The 22,552-nt window shown below is 36.6% G+C and overlaps 1 protein-coding gene across 9 annotated transcripts in view; it reads right to left on the bottom strand.

The window, feature by feature from the left end:
- Positions 1–4,833: 4,833 nt before the first annotated feature.
- The window catches only part of RALGPS2 (Ral GEF with PH domain and SH3 binding motif 2), a 128,440-nt gene continuing 110,721 nt past the window's right edge, over positions 4,834–22,552 (bottom strand). For 8 of the 9 annotated variants that reach the window (XM_069789682.1, XM_069789678.1, XM_069789679.1 and 5 more), the window contains 6 exons: positions 20,148–20,225; positions 18,489–18,594; positions 17,694–17,786; positions 10,090–10,195; positions 8,776–8,867; positions 4,834–6,495 (listed from right to left, as the gene is read on the bottom strand). In XM_069789682.1, the coding sequence (XP_069645783.1) occupies positions 6,466–6,495; positions 8,776–8,867; positions 10,090–10,195; positions 17,694–17,786; positions 18,489–18,594; positions 20,148–20,225 (505 nt within the window). In that variant the 3' untranslated portion in view covers positions 4,834–6,465. The remainder of the gene's footprint in view (positions 6,496–8,775; positions 8,868–10,089; positions 10,196–17,693; positions 17,787–18,488; positions 18,595–20,147; positions 20,226–22,552) is intronic. The other variant, XM_069789674.1, reaches the window with a different exon arrangement.

Here is a 22,552-nt window from a genome sequence, read left to right as displayed (position 1 = left end):
AGCATCATTCTGCAAGACAGTCAAATTCCATGTTGCAAAACCTGGTTGCAGTATCAATGCAGTTTTTTAATGAGAAATTAAAACTTCAGACACAGGCCATCTTTTAAATCATTTATTTCAGTAGGAAAGATTTTTGAAACCTGTACTTAAATTCATTTAAACTAGCTTATGCAAACACACAGTTTTCACACGCACACACAGAATAAAATATTTAAAAAGTTGAAGAAGGCGGCTAGAGGACAGCCAAACTGCACATCACTCAATGAGATCATAGTGCAATCCCTCTACTCCTATAATGCCTCACGCCAGCAGGGAATATTAGAAATGGCTTGTGTTTACTCATGACAACCTTGATCCCCCTTTCTAGCGATGGTTGGTCCTTACAGGATTATTATAAAACATATATATGATTTCCTGGTGCTTTTCACACTTCGGTACAGTAGTATTTGAATGGATATGCTCCTGTACACAAGGAGCTACAAGTGCCTGTAAACAAGGCACCCTAGGACCCTTTATTTCAACATTTAATCGATTTATACTGCTTTTCAGTTTCATCTGTGAACAGCTTTGGAATGGCAAGAAATACCTTCAGGAAACACATGTGAAGGACAGAACCTACCCAAATAAACAGAAATAATACGCTAATCAAAGATACAAAGGAACGGAATATTTCCAATGCTTTTAGTCATTCAAGAACAAGATCAGGCTGACAGCATAACCATGCCATGATCTGCAGGAACTTGCATTTCATTACATTTCATACACATTTTTTCTTAGCAACGTAACTTCAAGAAAACTTGTCAGCTCTGTTCTGCAACAGGCGTTGCTAAACTAAGTAATTAGTCTTTTCTCCTTTGACCTAACCCTTCTACTGACTTTGAAGATTCTTAGAAAGCATAAGATTAATTTTCAAGTTATCCTTTCCTTTCCAACATCTTAATTTACAAACACTACAATAAAACTGCTGTGTTTTTATAAGGATGTCTTCAAGGAAAATAAATATTTAACTGTTTAAGAACAACACATTTTCTTTCATTTCCCCTTCCAAAGCTTACAAACTTTTCCTACTAAAACAATCTCTAGCAGTTGTTTGAGTGAAGGACAGTACTCTCTACATAGTGTTGGCACTAGAAATACAGTATACAAAACTGAGCTTATGGGATATTAAGAAAGATTAAGATTTATCTAAGCATTCTCTTTCCCCAAACAGTTTTTTCCTGTAGTATTTATTTTACATTAACAAAAAGCTTGTAAGAAATAAGTCGTCTTGTAAGAATGCTCTTCAATGTTTAAATCAAAATGGGAGAGAGAAAAGCAAGTTCCTTTCTAATTATGTGAGCTCTTAAGTTCATGTGGTCTAGACCATGATTTGGACTACCCTTTTCAATTTTTCTCTACTACTAAATCTATTTAGAGATGTACCAAAATAAAAATAAATTAATTTTGAAGAAGTCTGAGCTACTTCTGATAAAAGCTGAACAAGCCCAAGCTACCAAATACCTCTGCATTTTTCCTAAAGAGGCTATTCAAATACAGAAAAAAAATACTAAAGCAACTCAAGCCACAACTATTTTACATTGAACAAAACAACTAACTTCTGCAGAAATGCAATGACCGTAAGGAATATTACCCCTTGGTACATCAAGGGCACAGCATGCAAGTCTGCTATTGTGGTACTCTCAGCACTGAAATAAAGGAATTGGTCTTCAAGTTAATAATAAGGCACTGACAAAAGTCCTCCTTAAATCCAAGCACTCATCCTCTTGATGCATTACAAATTAGAATGATGGTTTTAAAAAAAGGATAACCTGTACAAACAAATTCAATGTCCACTCGTACAGATTCTTTTAATGAAAACTTTCCCAAGCCAATCCACCTTATGCACAAGCTACTTTTAGAGAAAAATTAAAGAAGGAGGGCAATATTTAAATAACAACAAAACTTTTAAAACTTGTCCCTGTTGCGAGAATAAGCAATTCACTGATGTGATTTAGTACCAGCTCTGGTGTCTTGATGCTTGCCAACAGGCAGCATACTACAGCTGGCCATGGAAAAGATTGGAACTACTAATGCTGTTGAGTTAGCACACCAAAAAAAAAAAAAAAAAAAAAGAATGAAGGAAAATGCCACTGACGAGAGCCAGAAGAAACAACATCCCATGATTTACCTTATCTTGATTTGGACAAGTTTTGCTACAGTTAACCAAAACCATAAGATCAATTTGCCTTTTATCTAAACAGACCTCACCTCCTCGAGTGCCTTAGCAGCACAGAAAACTGCAATTACTTCTGCTGGAAGGGAAAGCATTTCCTTTTAACATTTGTTATGTCTGATACTAATAGAGGAGGACTATTTCTGAAAAAATGCATAAATGCAAATAGAGAAGGCTGATGTTGCAAGAACAATTAGATTAGATTAATTTACTTCTAGCAAGGAAAAGGTAACTGCTGTAGTTTTTTATGCTTTCTTTTGCTCTCAATGTTTTAAAATATGCATACCTCTATAAATGCTTTTCTTGATAAAAGTTCAAGTGCTCTGCAGTTGTGTTTTGAGGAGGAAAGTTAATCAGCTGATTCCCTAAGAGAGACACTGATTGCTCAAGCAACAGGCTAAAACATGTGCATAACTAGAGGGCTGCTTAATAGGCCAGCTGCAGAGTTGACAAATAATGTCTGCCATTACAGTATTTTCCTTTTTAGATCTTTAAGTAGGATGTGATTTTCACAGTAATTTAAAAGACCTAATAGTAACACAATTTTAAAGTGGGTGCTAAATCTCATTCATTAAGTATTGATGTGCATTCATTTAACATTTGTAGTTTTTTTAATGCCCATAACTTGCACTTAAATACTTAATGAATCATAATAGCCTGAGTAATATTCCTCTGGCATGAAATGTCCACAAAATGAAATACGTGTCTGGGATGATCTATGTTTACTCAAATTATCAGAATTTTTCAAAAATAAATCTCCTCATTTGCTTTCTAAGAACACTGGAATAGAAGTCAGGTTTGAAAAACCTAGCCAAAAGTAGTACAGATTAAGTTAGAAAGATAAAAGTTAACAGTAAGTATTCAAGAACTAGTGCAATGTTACGTATTTCTAGTGCACTACACCAATTTCATAAACCAGACATTCCCTGTTGTTCAGTCTTTCCCAAGACCGTTAGTTTAGCTAACAAAGTGGTTAGGAGTCAGCAGATGATTAACATTTACATGTGAAGTCTTGCTACGGAGATCTACTCTGAATACTTTTTGCTCATATGCCTCCAAAACAGGGAAATGTAAGGGGCATCTTTAGTTTAAAAATCAAAACATTAAGACATAAAGTGACAAATATTAGCTGAAGTCTTTCAGCAGTTATTAACAAGATAAAGAATTAGATCAATACATTAAAAATAAAAATGAAAGAGAAACTGCCAACTATCTAAAGTAGTCTGGATGACAGTCTTACCTAAATACCACAAGCTCACTGCTGTCCTTGTTTTCTCAGCACTGGTTTTAATTATTTAATTTTTTTAACCCCTTTTTAAAAAAGGGCATTACTATGTTCTTTACAGTGTATTTGACTTGTCTGAGTCCTTCCAAGGCTTAGCTGAGGCAGCTTTCCCTCAGGGAACAAAACCACCACCTCTTTCTGAGCACCATTTATCTCAAAACATCTATCATTTCAGTATTTCTGTGTTGCCCTGTAGGACTATGTGGCTAGACAGGAGACAAACAATAGGAAAATACTGAACTACTCACTGTAACAAGTGCCAATAATGTTTTCTGTGTTGTCATTAATCACTCCAGTTATTCTGGCTACACATTTTAAGAAACTCCTCCCACAATATTAAATCTCTCCCACGAAAAACAGCGTATCTGAGGGTAGAAAAACAATGAAGAGTAGGAAGCCTAAGAACAATGAAAGCTAGTAACAGCAACAATTCACTAAATGATGATTTGTGAACTGTTTTCCCCACCATCCTCCTACCATAAAAACCTAACTCAAAACAGCTGGAAAAATACAAAAAACCAATAATAAATGACACCTTCTGACCTGGCTCTGTCCTTAGCAAAGCTGTGTGATGTCAGGCTGTGGCTCCCAGTTGCATGTTGGCTTTCACTAACAGAAGAACAGATACAGTTATGCTGCAATGAACCTGTAATAGCTTATTTAAAAATTCAAAATCCACAGGCTATTATCCACAGTGCTTAAAAAAGTACACACATTGTTAAAAAACACTTAGCTGTTGAGAAGAAACACACATTAAGTAATTTCTAAAATGAAAAAAACAAAACTAAAGTTGTGGAAAGTCTACTACAGTAACACTGCTGGCTATGAAGATGTCTTTACTATACACCCAACATTAGTAAACTTGGGAGATGTGTGAATTGCAGAGGGATTCAGCACAAGCAACCCCTTCCCAAAATACAGGACTTCAGGATCAGAACAGACTATTCATGTCCCATCAAAACAACAACAGAAAAAATTGCAAAGGGACACAAGTTCCCACAGTGCTTTTGGTGTAATTCTGACAGAAGCATCCTTCTACTGTTTTCTTTCTACCAAGAGCCAATTCACAAGAACAATTCTTGGAAACATAAACCAGCCTATTATCCTTTACTGTACGTCACCAAGTGGTTGGGCTTTTTGTGTTTTGTTTCGGTTTTCTACTGTGAGGTTGGATTAACCTTCTTTTTGCCCCCTCCCTCTCACCCCCCTTCACCCCCACCCCCAAATAAGAAATTAATCATTTCCATTAAGAAATTTGACTCTGGAAAAAAAACAGCAAGTGAATTTATAGGCTTCTACTCAGATGCAATAAACAAACTGTACATTTTCAAAATAATAACTACTAGTAGAAACCTTTATTAGATAGTCAGAGAACTCTGCCACAGACTGGTAGGTAGCTTGTTTCTTTTTAAAAAGGAGTATTCATGGTGGAATCTGCAAGCGTATTTATGGCCACTAAACCACAATGTCAATGGAACAGTTACTACTTTTTCACAGACTTCAAAGTTCTGGTATCGGAGTCATATTTTGGACAATGTTTCCTTGCTTTACAAAGATTGTATTTTTGAAGATGAAAGAAAGACTGATCATCCAGGAAACTATCTAGGTGATGTCAAGGAAACCCAAATAAAGCAAGAATCCAAGTCTTAAGCATAAAACACACATATAAAGCATGGCTCCCTTTTTACAACCATAATGTTTTTCTCAGTGTATAATTTCAGTGACCAAGAATTATTCCTGTCAATGATGGAATTTTGATAGTCCCACACCTTTTCTCTCCTTAGGTTATCCTACCTTCTAATTAATTATTTGCCTGAAGATCAAAAGAGCTTCTGTATGTAAAGTCTGCTTTAGGCCATGTTATCAATACCACACAATGTCAACTACTTTGACCAAGACAGATACTAAAATCAATTATTGCCAAATAAGAACATGAAAATTTGAAATTGTGCCTCTATCTTTTTAAAACACAGATCTTAAGTGATATTATGAAACACCATACGCTAACAGTGGTCCCTAACTGATAACTGAGAAGTAAAATGTTGAAGTAAAATGTCTCAGTGAGCTATACCCAGGTGTTGTTTTTTTCATCATTCAACCTTTGTATGTAGGAGAGTGACAGGTGTAGAAACAAATGGGAAGAAAACACTCAGTTCTGACCCAATAGTGCTTTCAGTTTTGTCTCTTACACACACACACACACTGACGACCCAAAACACGTGAACTACATTTTTAACCAGGAATTAGGTAGTAACGTACCAAAAAAATTTTTGCTGTGTAAGTACTCAGCCTTTGTGCCACTCATAAGGAATATGGCCCCCATACAGTACTAACACTTGCAAGCTTACTGTTATTTTAAACTTGCAGTTGTTACATTTCTTATACTTGCAGGTCTGAGAGAAACAACACTGCTGCAGGCTAAGTGTTCCTGGGACAAGCTCCCCTTGAGAATTCCTGGTATAGTCTAAACAACATCTCTAGAACATGTAGTACCTCTTTCACCCGGTTCATACATAGCTTTTGATACAACTCCGAAATACCAGTTCACTTGTTTTCTTAAGAATGCCTAAAAAGGTGAGTTATTTTCAAAATTAGTATAAAGTTAAAAGAAACTCAAACTAGCTACAATCTATTTAACTCAAGCACAGCACCGCCAGAAGTTTCACACACACTATTTGGTGTTTCATGTTGTTTTTCCTTTCACTCTTTAAGGCAGTGGTTTCCACAGGTCAGTTCAGAGAATATAACGAAGTATGGTCCATGGCAATTCATGTTGCAACTCCATTTTTAATTTTGGGGACTCTACTCCCCAACCATTAGTGGTTTTGTTCAGGGCTCCAGAGTTCAGGGATCGAGTTGACAGGCTCTGTTCTGGCACAGAATACAGCTGGCACGTTTTTCATCAGGACCTCGTTCTCAATTATGAGATGGTTCAAATTGTTCTTTTTTTTTGTTTTGAAGTAGCCTATTATTCAAAGGTCATCAAGTTGGCAGGAACCTGAAAACAAAATATAAATGATAGCAGATTTTACTTTGGGTAGTAGCTACTTAACATTCCACTGTTTCACAGACTAGCCACCTGTTTAAATGCAGATCATTAATGCTCGTTCTGTTGCAAAAAAAGGGGAGGAGGAATGCAACTATCATTTGGCAGTACAAATATACTTAGAGCTGTAGAAAATCCAGGTATAACCAAAATATTAAACTGCTGCATGGTTTATAATTTTATTATATGGCCATGGATCTTATTAATTTTGATGACATTTAAGATTTAAGTTGTTAGCCAAAGAACTTTAACATGGTAAATCTCAGCACCAAACTACACAAGCAGAACCTTCTCACTTGAGTCCCAGCTAGAGAATTCTTGGCACACAGGTCAGTGATTGATGTAGGCCCTCTAGTATTTTTAAGACTAATTTAAAAAAACAAGGCATAAACACTTGCCTGGCCTTTTCCCATAGGAAACCTGAATGCCTGCTGTAGACATCACTCTCTTCCATTATGATTAAAGCTATTTTGCATTACATTAGTTTACTTCCCCATTTTCTCCCCATCAGGAGTTTGCCTGACAGCAACATCTCTTGTTTACTCAGGTTATTAAAGAGACACCACATTCCTGATGACTGTCAATAAACACCCAGTTTGGTCAGATTTGAAGCAAGCATTTCTTGCTTTGCATTTACCATTTACCTGTAGAAGCAAGAATGATCAACTGAGCTAAAGTTCCACCATTAAAATTAAAAATAACATCTATTAAAATAGTTCCCAATATTATTCAACTGGGTAGGTGTCTATACTCTATTGAAAGTGCATTTAAACTTCCAACCTTTCTTAGGCAGTCATACTGTTAACAAGCAAATAAGATCTTCCATTTTAAACAGTACCTTAGGGAAACAGTTCCTCTAGGGAAAGCACTGCTCAGGAGCCAAATCACAATCAAAAGAAAAATTTTAGAGGATTTTTTTTTTTTTTTTTTAACTCATTTGGTAAACTAACCTTTGTAACCTAATGTTTGAGTGAAGCACCACTTCTTCTATGGGAGCAACTACGCTGCAAGAACCCATATAGTAAAACTACACAACATGCCAGGAAACAGAAAATATGCAATGAATTATGGTAGCAGGGGTTTTGGCCTTTTAGTGGTAGTTTTTTTTCATTAATCCTCCCCTCCTTTTTTCTGTTAAAATCTCCTACACTTATCTTCACTTTACTGTCATAGTTTCCACAGGAGGCCCCGCCAAGACCCTTAAGCCTGCTGCTTTTGCACAAGTTAGGGGCTGAATGCTTTAAACAAGTTTGCATTAAATACTATTGTTAAGCCTTATTGAATAAAAGCTGTCCTCAGAGGGCAGTTTTCAGGCTTGCCTGGAAGTCACCACTTTCTTGCAAACTCTTTGCCGCTATTTGCTACTATTCCCACATTCTCCAGCCAGGAACACAATTTCCTCTCCTTTGCACCATCTCAAATACTTTCAAGGGAGGTTCTGCAACCCTCCTTATTCTTCAGATTTCTCTCAAAAGCAGAACCGAACAAGAAAGCACAGAAGGATATGGAAAGGTCCTTTTGCTTCCCCTTGAAATTCAGTAGTACTTTTGCTCTGGAAACTCCATAAACAAATGTGCAAAGGAAAAGGGAGATTTCAGGAAGACAAAGTGGTAACTTAAAAAGGATTTTGCTGATGAAAAAGGTCACTAAGAACTTATATGGCAAAAGAACTTAATAGGGGTCAGAGTAGTCTTATCTTCCTTTCTGACTCATGGAAAATTCTACTTTTCCTTTCAAAGTCTGCCAAATGTACCCAGGACTAAACTATTTTTTTAATACATTTTAGAAATACATACAAACAACAGAAAACATGAATGCACAAGACCTGAAAAAATGGCACTACAGGAGAGTTATCTGGAATTGATATTGAATGCTATGGTTTACAGCTTTTTATGTAACTATAAAATAGCCTTTTTAAAATAGGCAATGACAAAAATACTGCCACTCAGACAGATATTTTACAGCATTCCTTCCATTTCCCCAATTGCTTTAAATTAGCCTCTAGATAGCCCCAAATCTTTCTTCATTACCACAGAAGCTCCGAGGACTTGTTTGCAAAGGGTCAAACAGGAAAGCTAAGGCAAATCAGTTAAGCATGTGAAATCAATGTATAGGCTGCTCAGAGCAGACTGCTCTTCATACAAAGCTATTGGTTACAGTTTGGTCATCTTGGAGATCTATCAATTCTCAGCTCTTAACAGTTCACACTCCTTTTCAGCATCTTGCTCTCACCTGTTGTCTGTTGCTTTGGCAGGCAGCACTCAGGTGTTTAAACCAGAGCATCGCATTCATCCTGTTTCCAGCTTGAAATTTATATGAATTTCCTAAGTGAGAAAGGTGGAGAGAAAACTGATAAAGAAACACAAACAATACTACACACTTAAATCCTACCCGTGTTCAAATAACTCTAAATTAAAACATTATGAAGAGATGTAAGCAGGAGGTTCATATAACTTTACACCTTTTCTGGAATAGGTGCAACTTCATTGTTTGACCTAGTGTGAGAGAAGTGTCTTCCTTTCCAACATTCTAGATTTCAGCTAACACGAGTGTCAACTAGGAAAGAACAAAACATTTCTCAGAACCATACAAAAAAAATGGTTTTGTTCATTACCATTATTGCAATTTGTTTATAATACCATTTCATACTTTTTAAATGAAGTGCAAGATAACACTGAAATGCACTCTAGAAAGCAAGATTTGAAAATATTTGAAAATTGTTCCTAAACACATTGATACATTTCAGACTAGTATTTTCAGTGTCTGGTGTTACACAGTGCTTGCCTGGGTTCAGAAAAGCCAAGTACTACAAAAACATTCCAGGTTGCCATTGCTGAGTTTAAGCTGACAAGCACTCAATCTACACCACATATCAGTGGTGCTAGAATAGATGCTTGGAAATAAAATGTACTAAGACTTGAAGTTGACAATGCAATAAATAATGTTAAGCTCCTTTATCAGAACTTCTAATGATGCTCCTTCTGCATCGTTTGAAGTGCTATGGAAAAGTAACAATTTCTTCACAGTTTAAACTGAAACCAGGGCATTACCTTGCAGTAATGGAAATCCAAGGCTTCTCTGCAAAACAGTCAAGATCTTAGTTTTTGGGTTTTTTTTCCTGGTAATAGTGCTACATTTGAACAGATTGTTTGGTTTGGGTTTTGTTTTTCATTTGGAGAGGAGAGAGAAGTGGTCAAGCATCTAGTGTTAGCTGAATATTGATTATTTTTTTTTTAATTGTTACTTACATTTTCACATATGTGAAAATGCCTCTGAGTGGTCTAAATACAGTGTAAAAGAATACAGATGAATACTTCCAATAAAAATCACAAGTGGAGTTGTTAGAGTTTGGAGAGTTCTTAGAACTTAATGAAGAGTCTAATGATTCTCCATGGACAACTGTTCCCACTGCATTCTAACGGCAAACATGACACATCAGAGAGCAGTTCAGTAAGAGAAAGGTAACATCCTTCCAATTATGAATACCTCAGCGAAGCAAATGTTTATTCTGGGAATCACTGCACTCTTGGTGCTAGCATTGCTTACCCTTCTCAGAATCAGTCAATAAGAAGAGATCTGGATGCTCAGGGTCATCTGCCATCATCACCATCCAGCCCACCACTGACACATTCTTACTCGGCGTGGATTTGAACTGAAAATACAAGCAGAGATGTAAACTAAAGTAAAACAAGAAGCTTCAGCCAGACTGACTGCACTGCACAGAACAAGTATGCAAAAGGACAGTTGTTCTCAGTGACACTGTTAAAGACACAGAATAACTTCAAAAGAAGCATAGCACTTCATATAATTAAGGAAGTTTATGAATTTTATATGGAATTAGTGAAAACAGAACTTACCACAATGAATGACATTCAAAACAAATTAAAAGGAATATCACAATCCCTCAAAAGGTGTCAACAGCCATCTAAACTGCACTGTATGAATACAAGAGCATTCCTCACCACATTATTGCGCATGTGTACATATAGTTCAAAAAAGTACATTAACAAATGCAAAACTAATCCCTACACTTTTAACCAACAGAAGAATTAAACTTGTCTGTGCCATAATTATTGAAAGTTAATATGCATTAATTATTGTTAACAGTCTGTAATTACACATAACATGAGTTCTGTGGACAAGATAACACAACTGTGTAATTAAATATTATGACCTGATGAATGACATGGACCAAATGAGGGTGTAGATTGAATAAACAAGTGCGCAGAACAAAATGTGGTCATTTATTGACAAGATGTTCAAAATTATAGGGTTTTCCTGTTGAAGGTGTTACTCACATTGATGTATAACTTAGGTCTCTTCTAAGCACAATACCTGTCTCTGCTACACAAGCCCCTCTCCTGACAGCTCCTTGGTCTCACTCTCTTTTTCATTTACCTGGTCAGTATTATTTTCTACTTCTCCAGCTTCTCCTCTCAGTTCCAGTCTACTTGCCCATTAAATCCAACTCATTGCCAAACCACAAGCTTCCTTCTCCTTGGTTTCCTTGCTTATCTATTAGTAGACCCTCATGATTCACCTCTCATTACCTGCTCAGGCAGTCCCATTCACTCCCCAATACCCAATTAATTCAGTTTCTCTCAAATCTTTAGCTGCCAAATCTCCTCTTCTACATTCATGGGTCTGACACAGCCTTTTTTCATCAATCCCAGCACTCTTACCCTTTGCAGTTGCTTTACCTCCCTTCTCTGCCCAAAAGGTCCAACTCTGCTATATGCTTATCCTTATCAGATGTGTCTTCCTCCTGTCTTGTGAAATCCCTATTCTAACCTCTTCATTAGCACAGTAATTTTGATCTCTCTTTAATTACATTATTAGAAACGATAAAGCTAAAACAATCTCAGGGACATTTGAAGTCATTAAAATGAATTTATAGTTCTGGAACACTTCTATTCTTCATTCTAATGCCACATAGCAGATTTACAACGTTAAGCATCAAAAATCTTTTGTTTCATTTTGGAAATATTGCTTTACCATTACAAATCTAGAACTCTCATGCAGCAAACGGAAGTGTTACTGCAGATAAGTTTGAGGGTATCACAAGCGAAGTAAAAGTTTATAAGAATATTCTCTATATGGGAATACAATTACTTTACAAATAAAATTCCACTGCAAGTCTAATGTCAGTTATTCTAATCCATGCCACAGATTAACTGGAGACTTTCAATGTCCAAGTAAGCTGATCTGTCTGGGACTTGTGCAACAGGCTACATTTTGAACCTCAGTTTAAAATACATTAGAACTTTAAATGAACAAATATTAAGACCAATATTTGAAACAAAAAGTATTTTAACCAAGTTCAAAATAATTTAAGAGTCCAGTCTCTCTATATCTTATAAACTTTTGAACGTGTCATCTGTGTACTGCCCTCTTTATGTTGCCATAGTTACACTTGCAGGAACCACTCCATCACAAGTTCCTACCAGTCATGTTCAGCTGACATTTGTGTAACGTCAGTGGAAATAGAAAAGCTTGGAAACTTTGAAGGGATGCTTGTACAGATAGCTGAAGCGTAGAAGTGATGATGACTGTTCTTAGGAAAGACCTGCCTGCCAAATTTCAAAATTGATGCCCTTTTTTTGATATTACTGTGGATAAAACTGTGGGAAAAGACTATTCCTCATAAAACCCGTAGAGCCACATATACTGAAGTTAAGGAACTCTACTGCCTTTGGGAGGTGGACAGATTTGGTAACACCTCATAAGAAGAAGTAGTAAATTATAAAGCTCTATCAGACAACATTTCATTACAGTGAGGGCTGGATAACATAAATTCTTTCCAAGTAGAAGCTAAAATTTCTTTGAAGATTCCGGTCAGTAATGAAAAATGTTAAGGAATTTTATCTGAAAGAAGGAATAAAGATGGGGAAAGAGAATAAAATAAGGATGTAGCTCGTAAGTTCTTAAAAAATAAAGTAAGTATATATTCAGGACTTGCTATGGACCCACTGAAGACACTGCCTTGAAAAATAAGATGACAACTTGCACTTAAAAAGGGACCTGCAAAATGCAAGCTTCCAAGTAGTTCTACAAAGCATTAGTAGGTCATTTTCACAGAGGTGGAAATGTGAGTCACAAAGTGGTTTTAATAGGCTACAGATCAACAATGTATCTCTTGAATTGCACTCATTTCTAGAGTTTCATGAAAATAGCACATTTGCAGTTTCCTATCTTAGTTATATATCGTAACAGTTGGTATACAATACGTGAAATTACCATGCAATCAAAACTGCTAGAGCTTGCTTGTTTTTTCAGTTTATTCAAACCAATTAGTTAATCATGGTACTTCTCCAAAAAGTAAAAAGCTCCACACAACGAAAGTGTTTCCTGCCAGCATCAATCCGTCATCACTTGAAACCCATGTCAGTTTTCCATCCCTGTGCACAGCTGGATTTGTATTCCATGTTTACATAGTCCCCCTGGGCAGTTCATTCTCCACTGATGCATAGAGCCTTGCTAACAGCAAGTCTGCTTTGTTAACATGAAGGGAATGAAAGCTTCATTGTAATTTAATGTCCCTAGTTCCTCTCTGCTTTTTTTACACAGGCCACTGGAATGACACTCTTACTATACGCACAGAAAACTACACAGCTCTGGTGCTAGGCTTCACATAACTAAATTCTGTTGTTTTTGTTGTTGGTCTGAGCTCAAAGGCATTTATACATAAATCTTTGAATCAAAAACTCTGAATTAATCTCTGAAGAGACTTTTCACTCCAACCTTTTGGCACCTACAAATCTCTTCCTCCTCATCTCTTGCTGAGATTTTACATCTTTCTAATATTCAAATAATTTCCTCAGTGGTGGAACATACTTCCTAGAGTGACAGCATTCTTTATCAGGGTATTTCAGTGAAAGTGCCTGAGCAACATCTACCAAGTTTTCTAGAGTGGCAGTAAATGGGTCTAATTCTGAACATAACATACAATGCAAGGCTTGGAATGAACGAGGGTTCATGCTCAAGCACAAAGCCTCAAGAAGTTTCTGTTGCTTTTCCAAGTACCTACAAACATGGAAAAATCTCTCATGCATGCTATGTTGCCACAGAAATTTGCAAGGTTCTTCCAGCCCAATCACTATAAACGTTTTTTTTTTATGGGTGTATTCATATTTTTCAGGGTGAATGCTTTCTTTAAGACTAATTTTAAGTTGGCTATTTTTACTACTGTCCTTTTTAAAGGTGCACAAGTGCTATAGTTTTGTCACAGGGGCTTGTTTGTGGGTGCCATTTCAGCATGAGATAAAACCTTAAGCATTCTACACACATTCCTCTCATTCTCCTGAATCACATCTCTGGGCTCTAAAGTTCACATGCTCATTATAGACAATTTCCTATTACTGTAGTAATAACTGAAACCTGTTCACTATTTAAAATAAATAGCTCATTATATTTAGTAGTTGTTCTAAGTAGATGCAGCACAAGAAAGTTTGTCACATCCAGGTATCTACAGCAGCCTCTTCCTTTGGACTAGATTCACATCTAGAACACATGCTATACTGGATGCGCTTCTTTGTCTTTGACCATAGGCATGAGAAGAAGAGCTGGTTTGCCCATGTCTAAAAGGGAGGGGACTTCTTGCCCTTTTTGCAGGATTACACTGGGATTTTTATGAGGTAATTTTCCAAAGAGGTTGGCTACTATAAACCTGGAAGAGCTTTGAGTGTCGGCACATTCCAAGTCCTCAGTCTCAGCTGCCTGAAGCAATAGCAGCAGCAGAACAGTCAAAAGCATGCCTGTAATCAAGACACATTTACCATGAGAGCTCTAGCCAGGAAACTTTATATAGCAGACTGACTTTTTCATTGCCAGCGTTCCTTTCCATGTCACACAGGCCTTGAGAAAGGAAGCTGAAAAGACAGATGTTTACATGGCTCCAGAAGATGCTTGGAATATTTTACCTAGGTAAATCTCAAATGTATCAATCTTTGAAAAAAGAAACCTGCTTCAAAGTAGACAGGATCATCCTTTTTATCCATTTCATCTGGACAGTAACAAAGCAAAACCTAGACCTAGCCTCAAATATCTTTATTTTGCAGAACAGACCTCTTAGGATATCACTGGACAGCATCTGTGCAGTGAATACATACTCATGTACTAGCTATCTACAGGTGGTTGACAGTTTATTCTCTCTTGATTAACTTTCTTTCTGAAAATGCAACCAAATGTGACCTGAAGCCTGACACTTGACAAGTCAACTTCACAGACTCCAGAACAAAAGCCGAGGCTTTGCACAATAACCCTGCAGTGAAATGGATGGAAATCTAACCCATCAATAGTGAGGCTAAAAGTATAACATAGGTAGACTAGCTGAACAAAGTTACTGATCACCTATTATTAGGCTGTTTAATAAACAGGAGCCTCTCCCCTTAATCCCCCAACCTCAGCCTTCCACAGCAGTTACCGGGTTATTTTCCACCTTAATTTCAGCATAAAGATTACACTCTGTGTTCTAATGACCTTTGGTGCAGAAGCATGTGTGCATTCACTGTGAACTATTTGTTTAAATAAAAGACAATCCAAACCACATCTAACAGGTATTACACTGTTTTAACCATGACCACCTGGGAAACGAAATCAGACCATAACATGCTTTGCATCCACAAAGAGAACAAAATATGTTTGCTGCCCTAAAAAGCTAAAAGCAAGATATCAGCTGTGTACAGACAAATCCAAGGTTGCACTGGATAGTTCAGTCCAATTTCATAAAGCCAAATATTAAAAAAAATAAAATCTGCTCTAGCAGTCATTGCTTTTTACTACCGCTCCACCATCTCCGTTTCCTGGGAACTGCACTGCTCAAACTCCGCCCAGTATTTGCAAGCCATAATGCTAGCAGGCTTCTGATGGGTAATCCTGCCAGCATTATGGACTTGAATGTCTCCTAGCCTCCGTCTGCAAACTTTGTTATTGGTCTTCTGGCACATCCTTGGACAAATAAACATGGGAACGTAAGGATGCGAGACAGATAGTGCTTCTTGGGCACTAGTCTCTGTTCACTAGTAGTTCAGTTGTTGTAGGTATCACAACACATCTGGGACTTGGGGAGTATTAAAAGTCAATTCAATAGGTTCAGAAAATAATTTTTGAAAGAGCATTCTAAACAGATATGACTGCATTTCAAGACAAAAGTAAAGGCTTTTGCAGTAATAGAGGTTCAAGAGGATCAGATACCAGACTTGATGTTTACATTTGTTACCTTTTTACTTAATTTACTTTTCCTAAAGAAAGGGCAAGACCATTTAAATTATTAAAATTGTTATTCTGAAGGAAACGTATAAGCAAATGGACCACGTAAAAATTCAATATAGTTAATTTCCAGCTGTGCAATTTTTCCAAGTTCTCTAAACCCGTACGTTATTTAGATTGTTTTAAAATATTTATACACAATACTGAAAAAGCTTCTGATTGAATAAGTACAAGTATGATGAAGTCTTCCATCATTCAGTACTTTGACAGACAGTGGGCAAGAGACTCACAAATGCATATTCTATTCTTAAAAGAAAACAAAATGCAATTTTGGCATAAAGCCTAAGGGCATCACTTCAGTAACAAAAGCACAAAGTCTGACATTACAAAAAATTTCTTTTCCATTTCTCAACGTTTCCAGAAAAAACAAGCAACTACCTGTTAGTGACATAATGCCAGCACAAGTTCTCTCTTGGTTCTTTCTTTTGCTTTTGCTTTAATACTTTGCATTTCTGCTCATAACAGTTTACAAGTCTGCTCTTTCCAAATATCTTTACTTTTAATGAGACAGACTCCTTCTATAAGGTTTTCACTGATACCAGAGGCCAATGCATTGAAACACATACACTTCTCTAAGGACACCCAGGAGACAGGCTGCTTGGCTAACAGCCCTTTGGTCTGGGCTAGTATTGTCAACTGGCAAGACAAACAAATTAAGTAGGATTGGTTTCAATTTCACCTAAGCAATCAAAGCTAGTAGGGATGGGGCAGATGGATGATGGCAAAGAAACAATGCAAATATTTCTATTCTACAAGTAATTAACTATTATTAAAATACTTTGAGTGTTAGAATACTGTTTCCTAATGAACTACTCAATAAAAGTGGAAAATACTCAAATTTTTGTAGATTAAGACAACATTACACACAAACGTTCCACACAGAAAATTCAAATATCCAGGAGTCTACTAATCAGAAATCTTAAGCTTCCCATCTCTACCCTCTGAACATAAAAAATGTTAGGATACGAAAACAGTATTTTGTACCAAAAAGAAATAAGATAGTCCCCTTATAAGGATTCTAGAAGCACATCACAGTTTGTAAATTACATAAGCTTTATGCAAAGCAAATGTTTTTCAGTGACTGTTACCATAAATTAAGCTGAAACACTAGCCAAGGCAACTACCAGTAATGGTTCCGAGTAGTGAATGAACTTGGAAAAAGATCCAAGTATCTCAAATTTTACCCAGTTTCTTAACAGAATCTCTGGTGCATCCTCTTTCATTATAATTAACCAGTGAACACAGGAACTACACACATCATAATATCCCTGGAACATCTACAGAAAATCCTTTTACTACTTCCCCACATAAGCAAAATATTTTTAGCTTCTTTCAAATAAAGTTGCAGCGAATAAAAGGAAAGCCAGCATCATATGATATGCTAGCTCTCTGCTTAACATATGAAGTGTTTTGTATTCCGTCGTGGTTAACGTACTACAGGCTTGAAAAGAAAAAGAGTAGTCTAATTTTACGCCATATATGAAATCAGTACATGTTTAATGTCCTGTGTAGTGACTTCTCAGTCTTCCCACATCAATGCTTATGTGGATTTCAAGTAGCAACAAACTGTTGCAAAACTCAAGAGATCATCAAAAGATACGACTTCTACCTTAGAAAAGCAGACAGACCCAACAACATAGCTCCCTTCCTTATAGACCAACAAATTCAACCCATGGCATATGCAAAGCAAATGTTCTTGGTGTAGCATATAAATGTGCATGATATTTCCATTAGGGCATATCCATATGAGGTGACTGACTGCCTGGAAGACAGGGTAGTGCTGACTAGAAATTATGCAAGTCCTGAACTACTCTCAGTGTTTACATCAGGAAATCACATTTTAATTTTGGCAGATGATACTGGAATATGTCTGTTTTGCATACATGTTTTCTCTCTGTAGCCTTCAGAGATTTTGCAGCGTAGTAAAAGAGTTGGGTTCCACACAGTGCTACCCAGTATTTTGTCCAAGATGCTACCTAGAGAGAAAAGAGAAAAAAACAGAAGTGCAACAGATAAGTGAAATGTTTCATAATATTGAGCTGTAAAATAGCAGGCATCATCCTGCAAGCACATGACAGCACTAACTGTCCAGCCAAACCATCAGCCATGTTATTCGTGTAGGCCTATGAATGCACTAAAAATCTAGAAAGCAGAAAGAACATGTGCCTTTCCTCACTAATCTGAGAAAAATTTTCTGCATCTTACTCTATACTTTCTGCAACCCTTACTGAATGCTTCATTGAGTTAGAGTACATCTGTCCCTTTTCCATTTTATGTACTGCCATAAGGTATCCCCCATTGTCATGAAAACGTATTTTGATTCATAATTCATAATCAAGCATTTGCAATGCAAATGCTAAGGGTTATTATCTACTGATAAATTGTTAGAATCCACCTACTGTTCAAGAGGACAAAACATGCTCCTCTCTTTTAAAGTCATCAGTAGTTGTAAGAAATTTTATGTAGCATTATACTTCTATTTCCTAGATTATGGGTGTAGCCTTATAAACTGAATAAATCCACCAAACAGAAGAATGCAAACCCTAGCAGTGACCCTAAACCTTAATCAGCAAGGCAGAGGAGATATCAGACACTTGAATTAGTTGCACAATGGCCATGTTATTGCATTTATAACTGGGCAAAGGAAGAAGGTGACAAAACGAATCAAAAAATCTTACTGTAGGTTTTTTGCCTTCTTTCAACAAAGTCTTCCTTCTGAGAACACCTTGAATAGTAACTGCTCCTGGATACAAATGAACAGCCAAATCTTCAGATTCTAGGGAGCTGAAAGGAGCATGTGAAGATTTGTGTGAAAAAGTATTTTCCTAAAGTAGTTTTCCAATCAATACCACAAACTAATCCAAACATCTGTATTTTACTTTAGAAATGTCAATTTTTTATTTATTGGACTTCATTGTGGAAAAAAACTTCAGCTGTTACAAGGAACTGCTGCTGTGGAATTTACACTCACGAGCAAAAGTGATCAGAAAAATTAATTAGCCAAGCAGGTAATCCTTAATTAAAAAAATTAAAACTCAAGACACAACTGAAATACAAGAACAATTAATTTTAAAAAGCAAATGTTTGAAGTACACTCATACAGTTGCTGTTAAAGCCTCTCCTTCAGCCCTTGCAAGAAAGATTACTTTTTTGTTAGAAACACTGGAATCATTAGCACATCAAAACTGAAGCAGAGCTCAAACATGCACAATCTTTAAAATATCTGAAAGCAAGAAGAGTGGGCAGGAGCAGTAATAAAAAGTAGAAACCCAAACCACAGCTTTAAGGTGTTCTAATGCATCTGGTGCTCTACTAATCATCTACCCTATGTAGGATCTAAAAGCAATGGGCCAAAACAAATGCCAGATACAGCACTGTGAAAAGAAAACTTAGCTTTATTAAAATTACAAAGCTGACTGGCTTACAAAACATTTTCAATGAGAAAAAAATTACAACAGGAATCATTTAATTAAATGTCAATCAGAGCATATAACTAAATTGCCAAACTCAGCAGCTTTCTAGAAAAGCCAAGAACTTGAACAGTGCCTGAAACTCGTTTTGAAGTAAGCCAGAGTTTGTTGTTTCATCCATCCTAACAATCATGAACGTTCAAGGTGAACTGGAAATCCAGCAAACATTTTCATTGCAGCACCCACTGAGGTTGATGATATGGAGACAATTTTGGACATTGATAGATGTGAACATGAGTTTAATTCAGTGAGACAATGCTTGCTTCTTAACATGAAAAGAGTTTCATAGTTAATGGCCATCTCTTTCCCAACTACAGTGCCACACAGCTGGAGACAGAATTTGTATTCTAATTAATCATAATAATCAGTTATATTACTCTGTCAGCTTGCAAATAATACTGTATATAATAAATTCGGGCCAATTTTAACGCATTACTCATTTTAGGCATATCTCTGATTTCAGGGAAGGGGGGAAAAGAAATTCAATACAGAACTGCCAGCAAAGAAAACATCTTGAAAGCCATCCATTACCACAAGAAGCAGCTCTGTTGTCCACATGAGAGCTACCAGCACTGCTACACAGTGGCAGACAGTTAAAAGCTACCTCTGGTAGAACATCTTTAAGCCTTGATATAAAGATCCAATGGTTCAGAATTTGGATTTGCAGACCAGAAAAGCCCTTATGGCAATACAGATTAAGTCATAGAAGAGGAAAGCTTTAAGTCTGAAGAAAAAGGTCTCTACCTTTATTTTGACACGCAAGTTAGAAAGATAACGTCAGAAAACACCCACTTAATTATTAAACCAAACCAAATCACCAACACCAGAGGGAAAGTTTGACACCTCTGTGTGCAGTGGGGATTGTACCTGCTGGCCTTCATGCGGCCTCGATAGCCATTTCGTGACACTCTTGTCCCCGGACCGAGAGAATGGTACAACCTGTTCCTGTTGGATTCCATTATAAATTGTATGTATTACATATACTTTTATTCATACAAACAGCATGACTGCTAAAACAGCATCTTTTTTTTTTTGTGTGTGCATATCACAAAGCCACTTCTTCCACACAAGAAACAGGACAATTTTATTTAGAAAAATGCATGCAGGGGTAGATACCATGTTTTTTTTCATTTCATCAGATGTTCTCTTTGTCAGAACTCATAATACTGAAGTGTTTTATTGGCACTGAAGAATAACACACTTTGAGAGCAAAGTCTCCATTTAGTTCTTAGAGATTAAATCAATGTAAACGAACCATGTTAATAAAACTTGTCTTTAAATTCTGACTTTAGATGTTACTACAAAAAAATGGTTTCAAATTCTATGAGTATGCATACATATAAGCTGCTGGGCTGAAAGGAATCAAAAGCACTATCAAAATATGCCTGACACTGTTTAAAATACTGTTGTACTAAGTAACATTGAAATAAGGTGAGCAATATTTCAATTCTCCAGCTCATATAAGCTTTAAACTTTACCTATAAGCTTCACATTTTAGAGTCCTTAACCTAATCTATACTGTTATCCCTAAGACTTGTGTTCTAGACCTGCCTTTTGAATACTGCTTTGCTTCACTGAATGTTGTTTTTCTGGATCAGATTGCTTAGTCAACTGAATTCCATTTAAGTCAATAGAAGCATAGGCACTTTGTCCTCACCTCCTTCTTTTTATCCATTTTTGTGGTTGCTTGTATTATGCTGAAAGATTGAAAATCAGCTCTAATTCTGCGGAAGCAGACAGTTAAGTACAAGCCTATGAGAATTTTACAGGCAAAATCTCCTACATAGTAAAAATCTAAATCTGTCAGCTGTGAAAGGGGCTTTGCATTAGCTGGAAAGCTGCATATATATGGACAGGGCAGTATTTCTCAGAATGGGAAGCCTAAACAAGTAGCATTGTCATGTGTCAGTCTTAACTCAGAACAGCATACAGCACGCAAACAAAACAGGCTTAAAGAAGGGATAAAGGGCAGCAGCATTAAAGAAGAATGGGTTTTTTGTAGTTGTTTTTGTTGTTTTGTTTTTTAAACAAGCTCAAACTATTGCCTTTGCTGCAAGAAGAATTACCAAAAAGATACTAATGAATTACCATCTACTAATCTATCCCAAAATTTGCCATCATCTGTTTTTCAATATAACTGAAATCACTGAATTTATGATTTAAAAAAAACCACAAACATTCAAGATATAGACAAAACAATAATTAAAATGAAGGAAAGAAAATCGTAATATGAGCTGTATATTTGTGTGTACATATATTGTGCATGCAAATGAAATACATTTTCTTCTTACCTTTAAGCTTGTTTTTTTGCATAACAAGGAGTCTATCACTCTTGGATTCAAGCTATTTCAGGGAAATCTATTCAGAGACACTCAGGATGACAACCAATGAGACTGAAGTGCCACTTAGTATACTGCCCTTAACATGATATAACTGTTAGGACTTGGAATTCAAGTCCTTCAAGTAATTCTGATTAACCTAGAGGGACACCCCAATGCTGAAAACTCTTTCTCAAGTTTCAAACTAAGTTTCTGTTGCACTTAAAAACAATCAGTGACTCTAGTTCTCATCCCTTCTGCGTTTCCCACTTACAAACAACAAGAGGGCCAGGAAAACCAAGAATATTTGTTACAATTCCTTCTGTTACCTGGGGAATATGCATGTGGAGTATCCCAATTCTTCCTGTTAGGCATACGATGCAGATTTAAGCCCTCCTACCCAAAGATCCTGTTCCTAAATCACTGGAAAATACTGAATTCCCACTCGCACTGCATAGGAAGTAGTCATTAGTAACACTGGACGTATCCCAATTTTGCTGGTAGCTGTTAATTCCAGACAACTAATGCTTCTCCCTCACTTAAAGACTCTTTTGTAAGAATAGAAACCCACTGTACAGATCAAAACTAGAGAGAGAAAGAGAAAGAGAGAGATATACCCTCTCTGGTTACCTTAACTTTTGACATTTGCATGTCAGTGTATTACCTATTAAATTCCAAAACATGCTTCATCGTCTTACAAACCAAGGAAGAGACACAAGGTTGCTGCATATCTCTAAGAATTTCAAACATGACGTTTTGAATATCTGTAAGGAACCCAATCCCTCTCCCTGGAAGCAGGCAAGAGAACTCACCCTGAAAAACATGCAACTTTAGAGTTCTCAAAGAGCTCTCTCAGGAGAGCAGAAAGTACTTAAGGGAGGTGGAATTTGGAGGAGGAGGAGAAATCTTCCAATATAATTATTTGACTTGGAGCAAACCTTTTAACTGGCGGAA

This window comes from Haliaeetus albicilla, chromosome 8 (assembly GCF_947461875.1).
Source record: "Haliaeetus albicilla chromosome 8, bHalAlb1.1, whole genome shotgun sequence".
Lineage (NCBI taxonomy): Eukaryota > Metazoa > Chordata > Aves > Accipitriformes > Accipitridae > Haliaeetus > Haliaeetus albicilla.
Note: the sequence above shows the minus strand (reverse complement) of the source record. Positions and strands in the feature narration are given on the sequence as shown.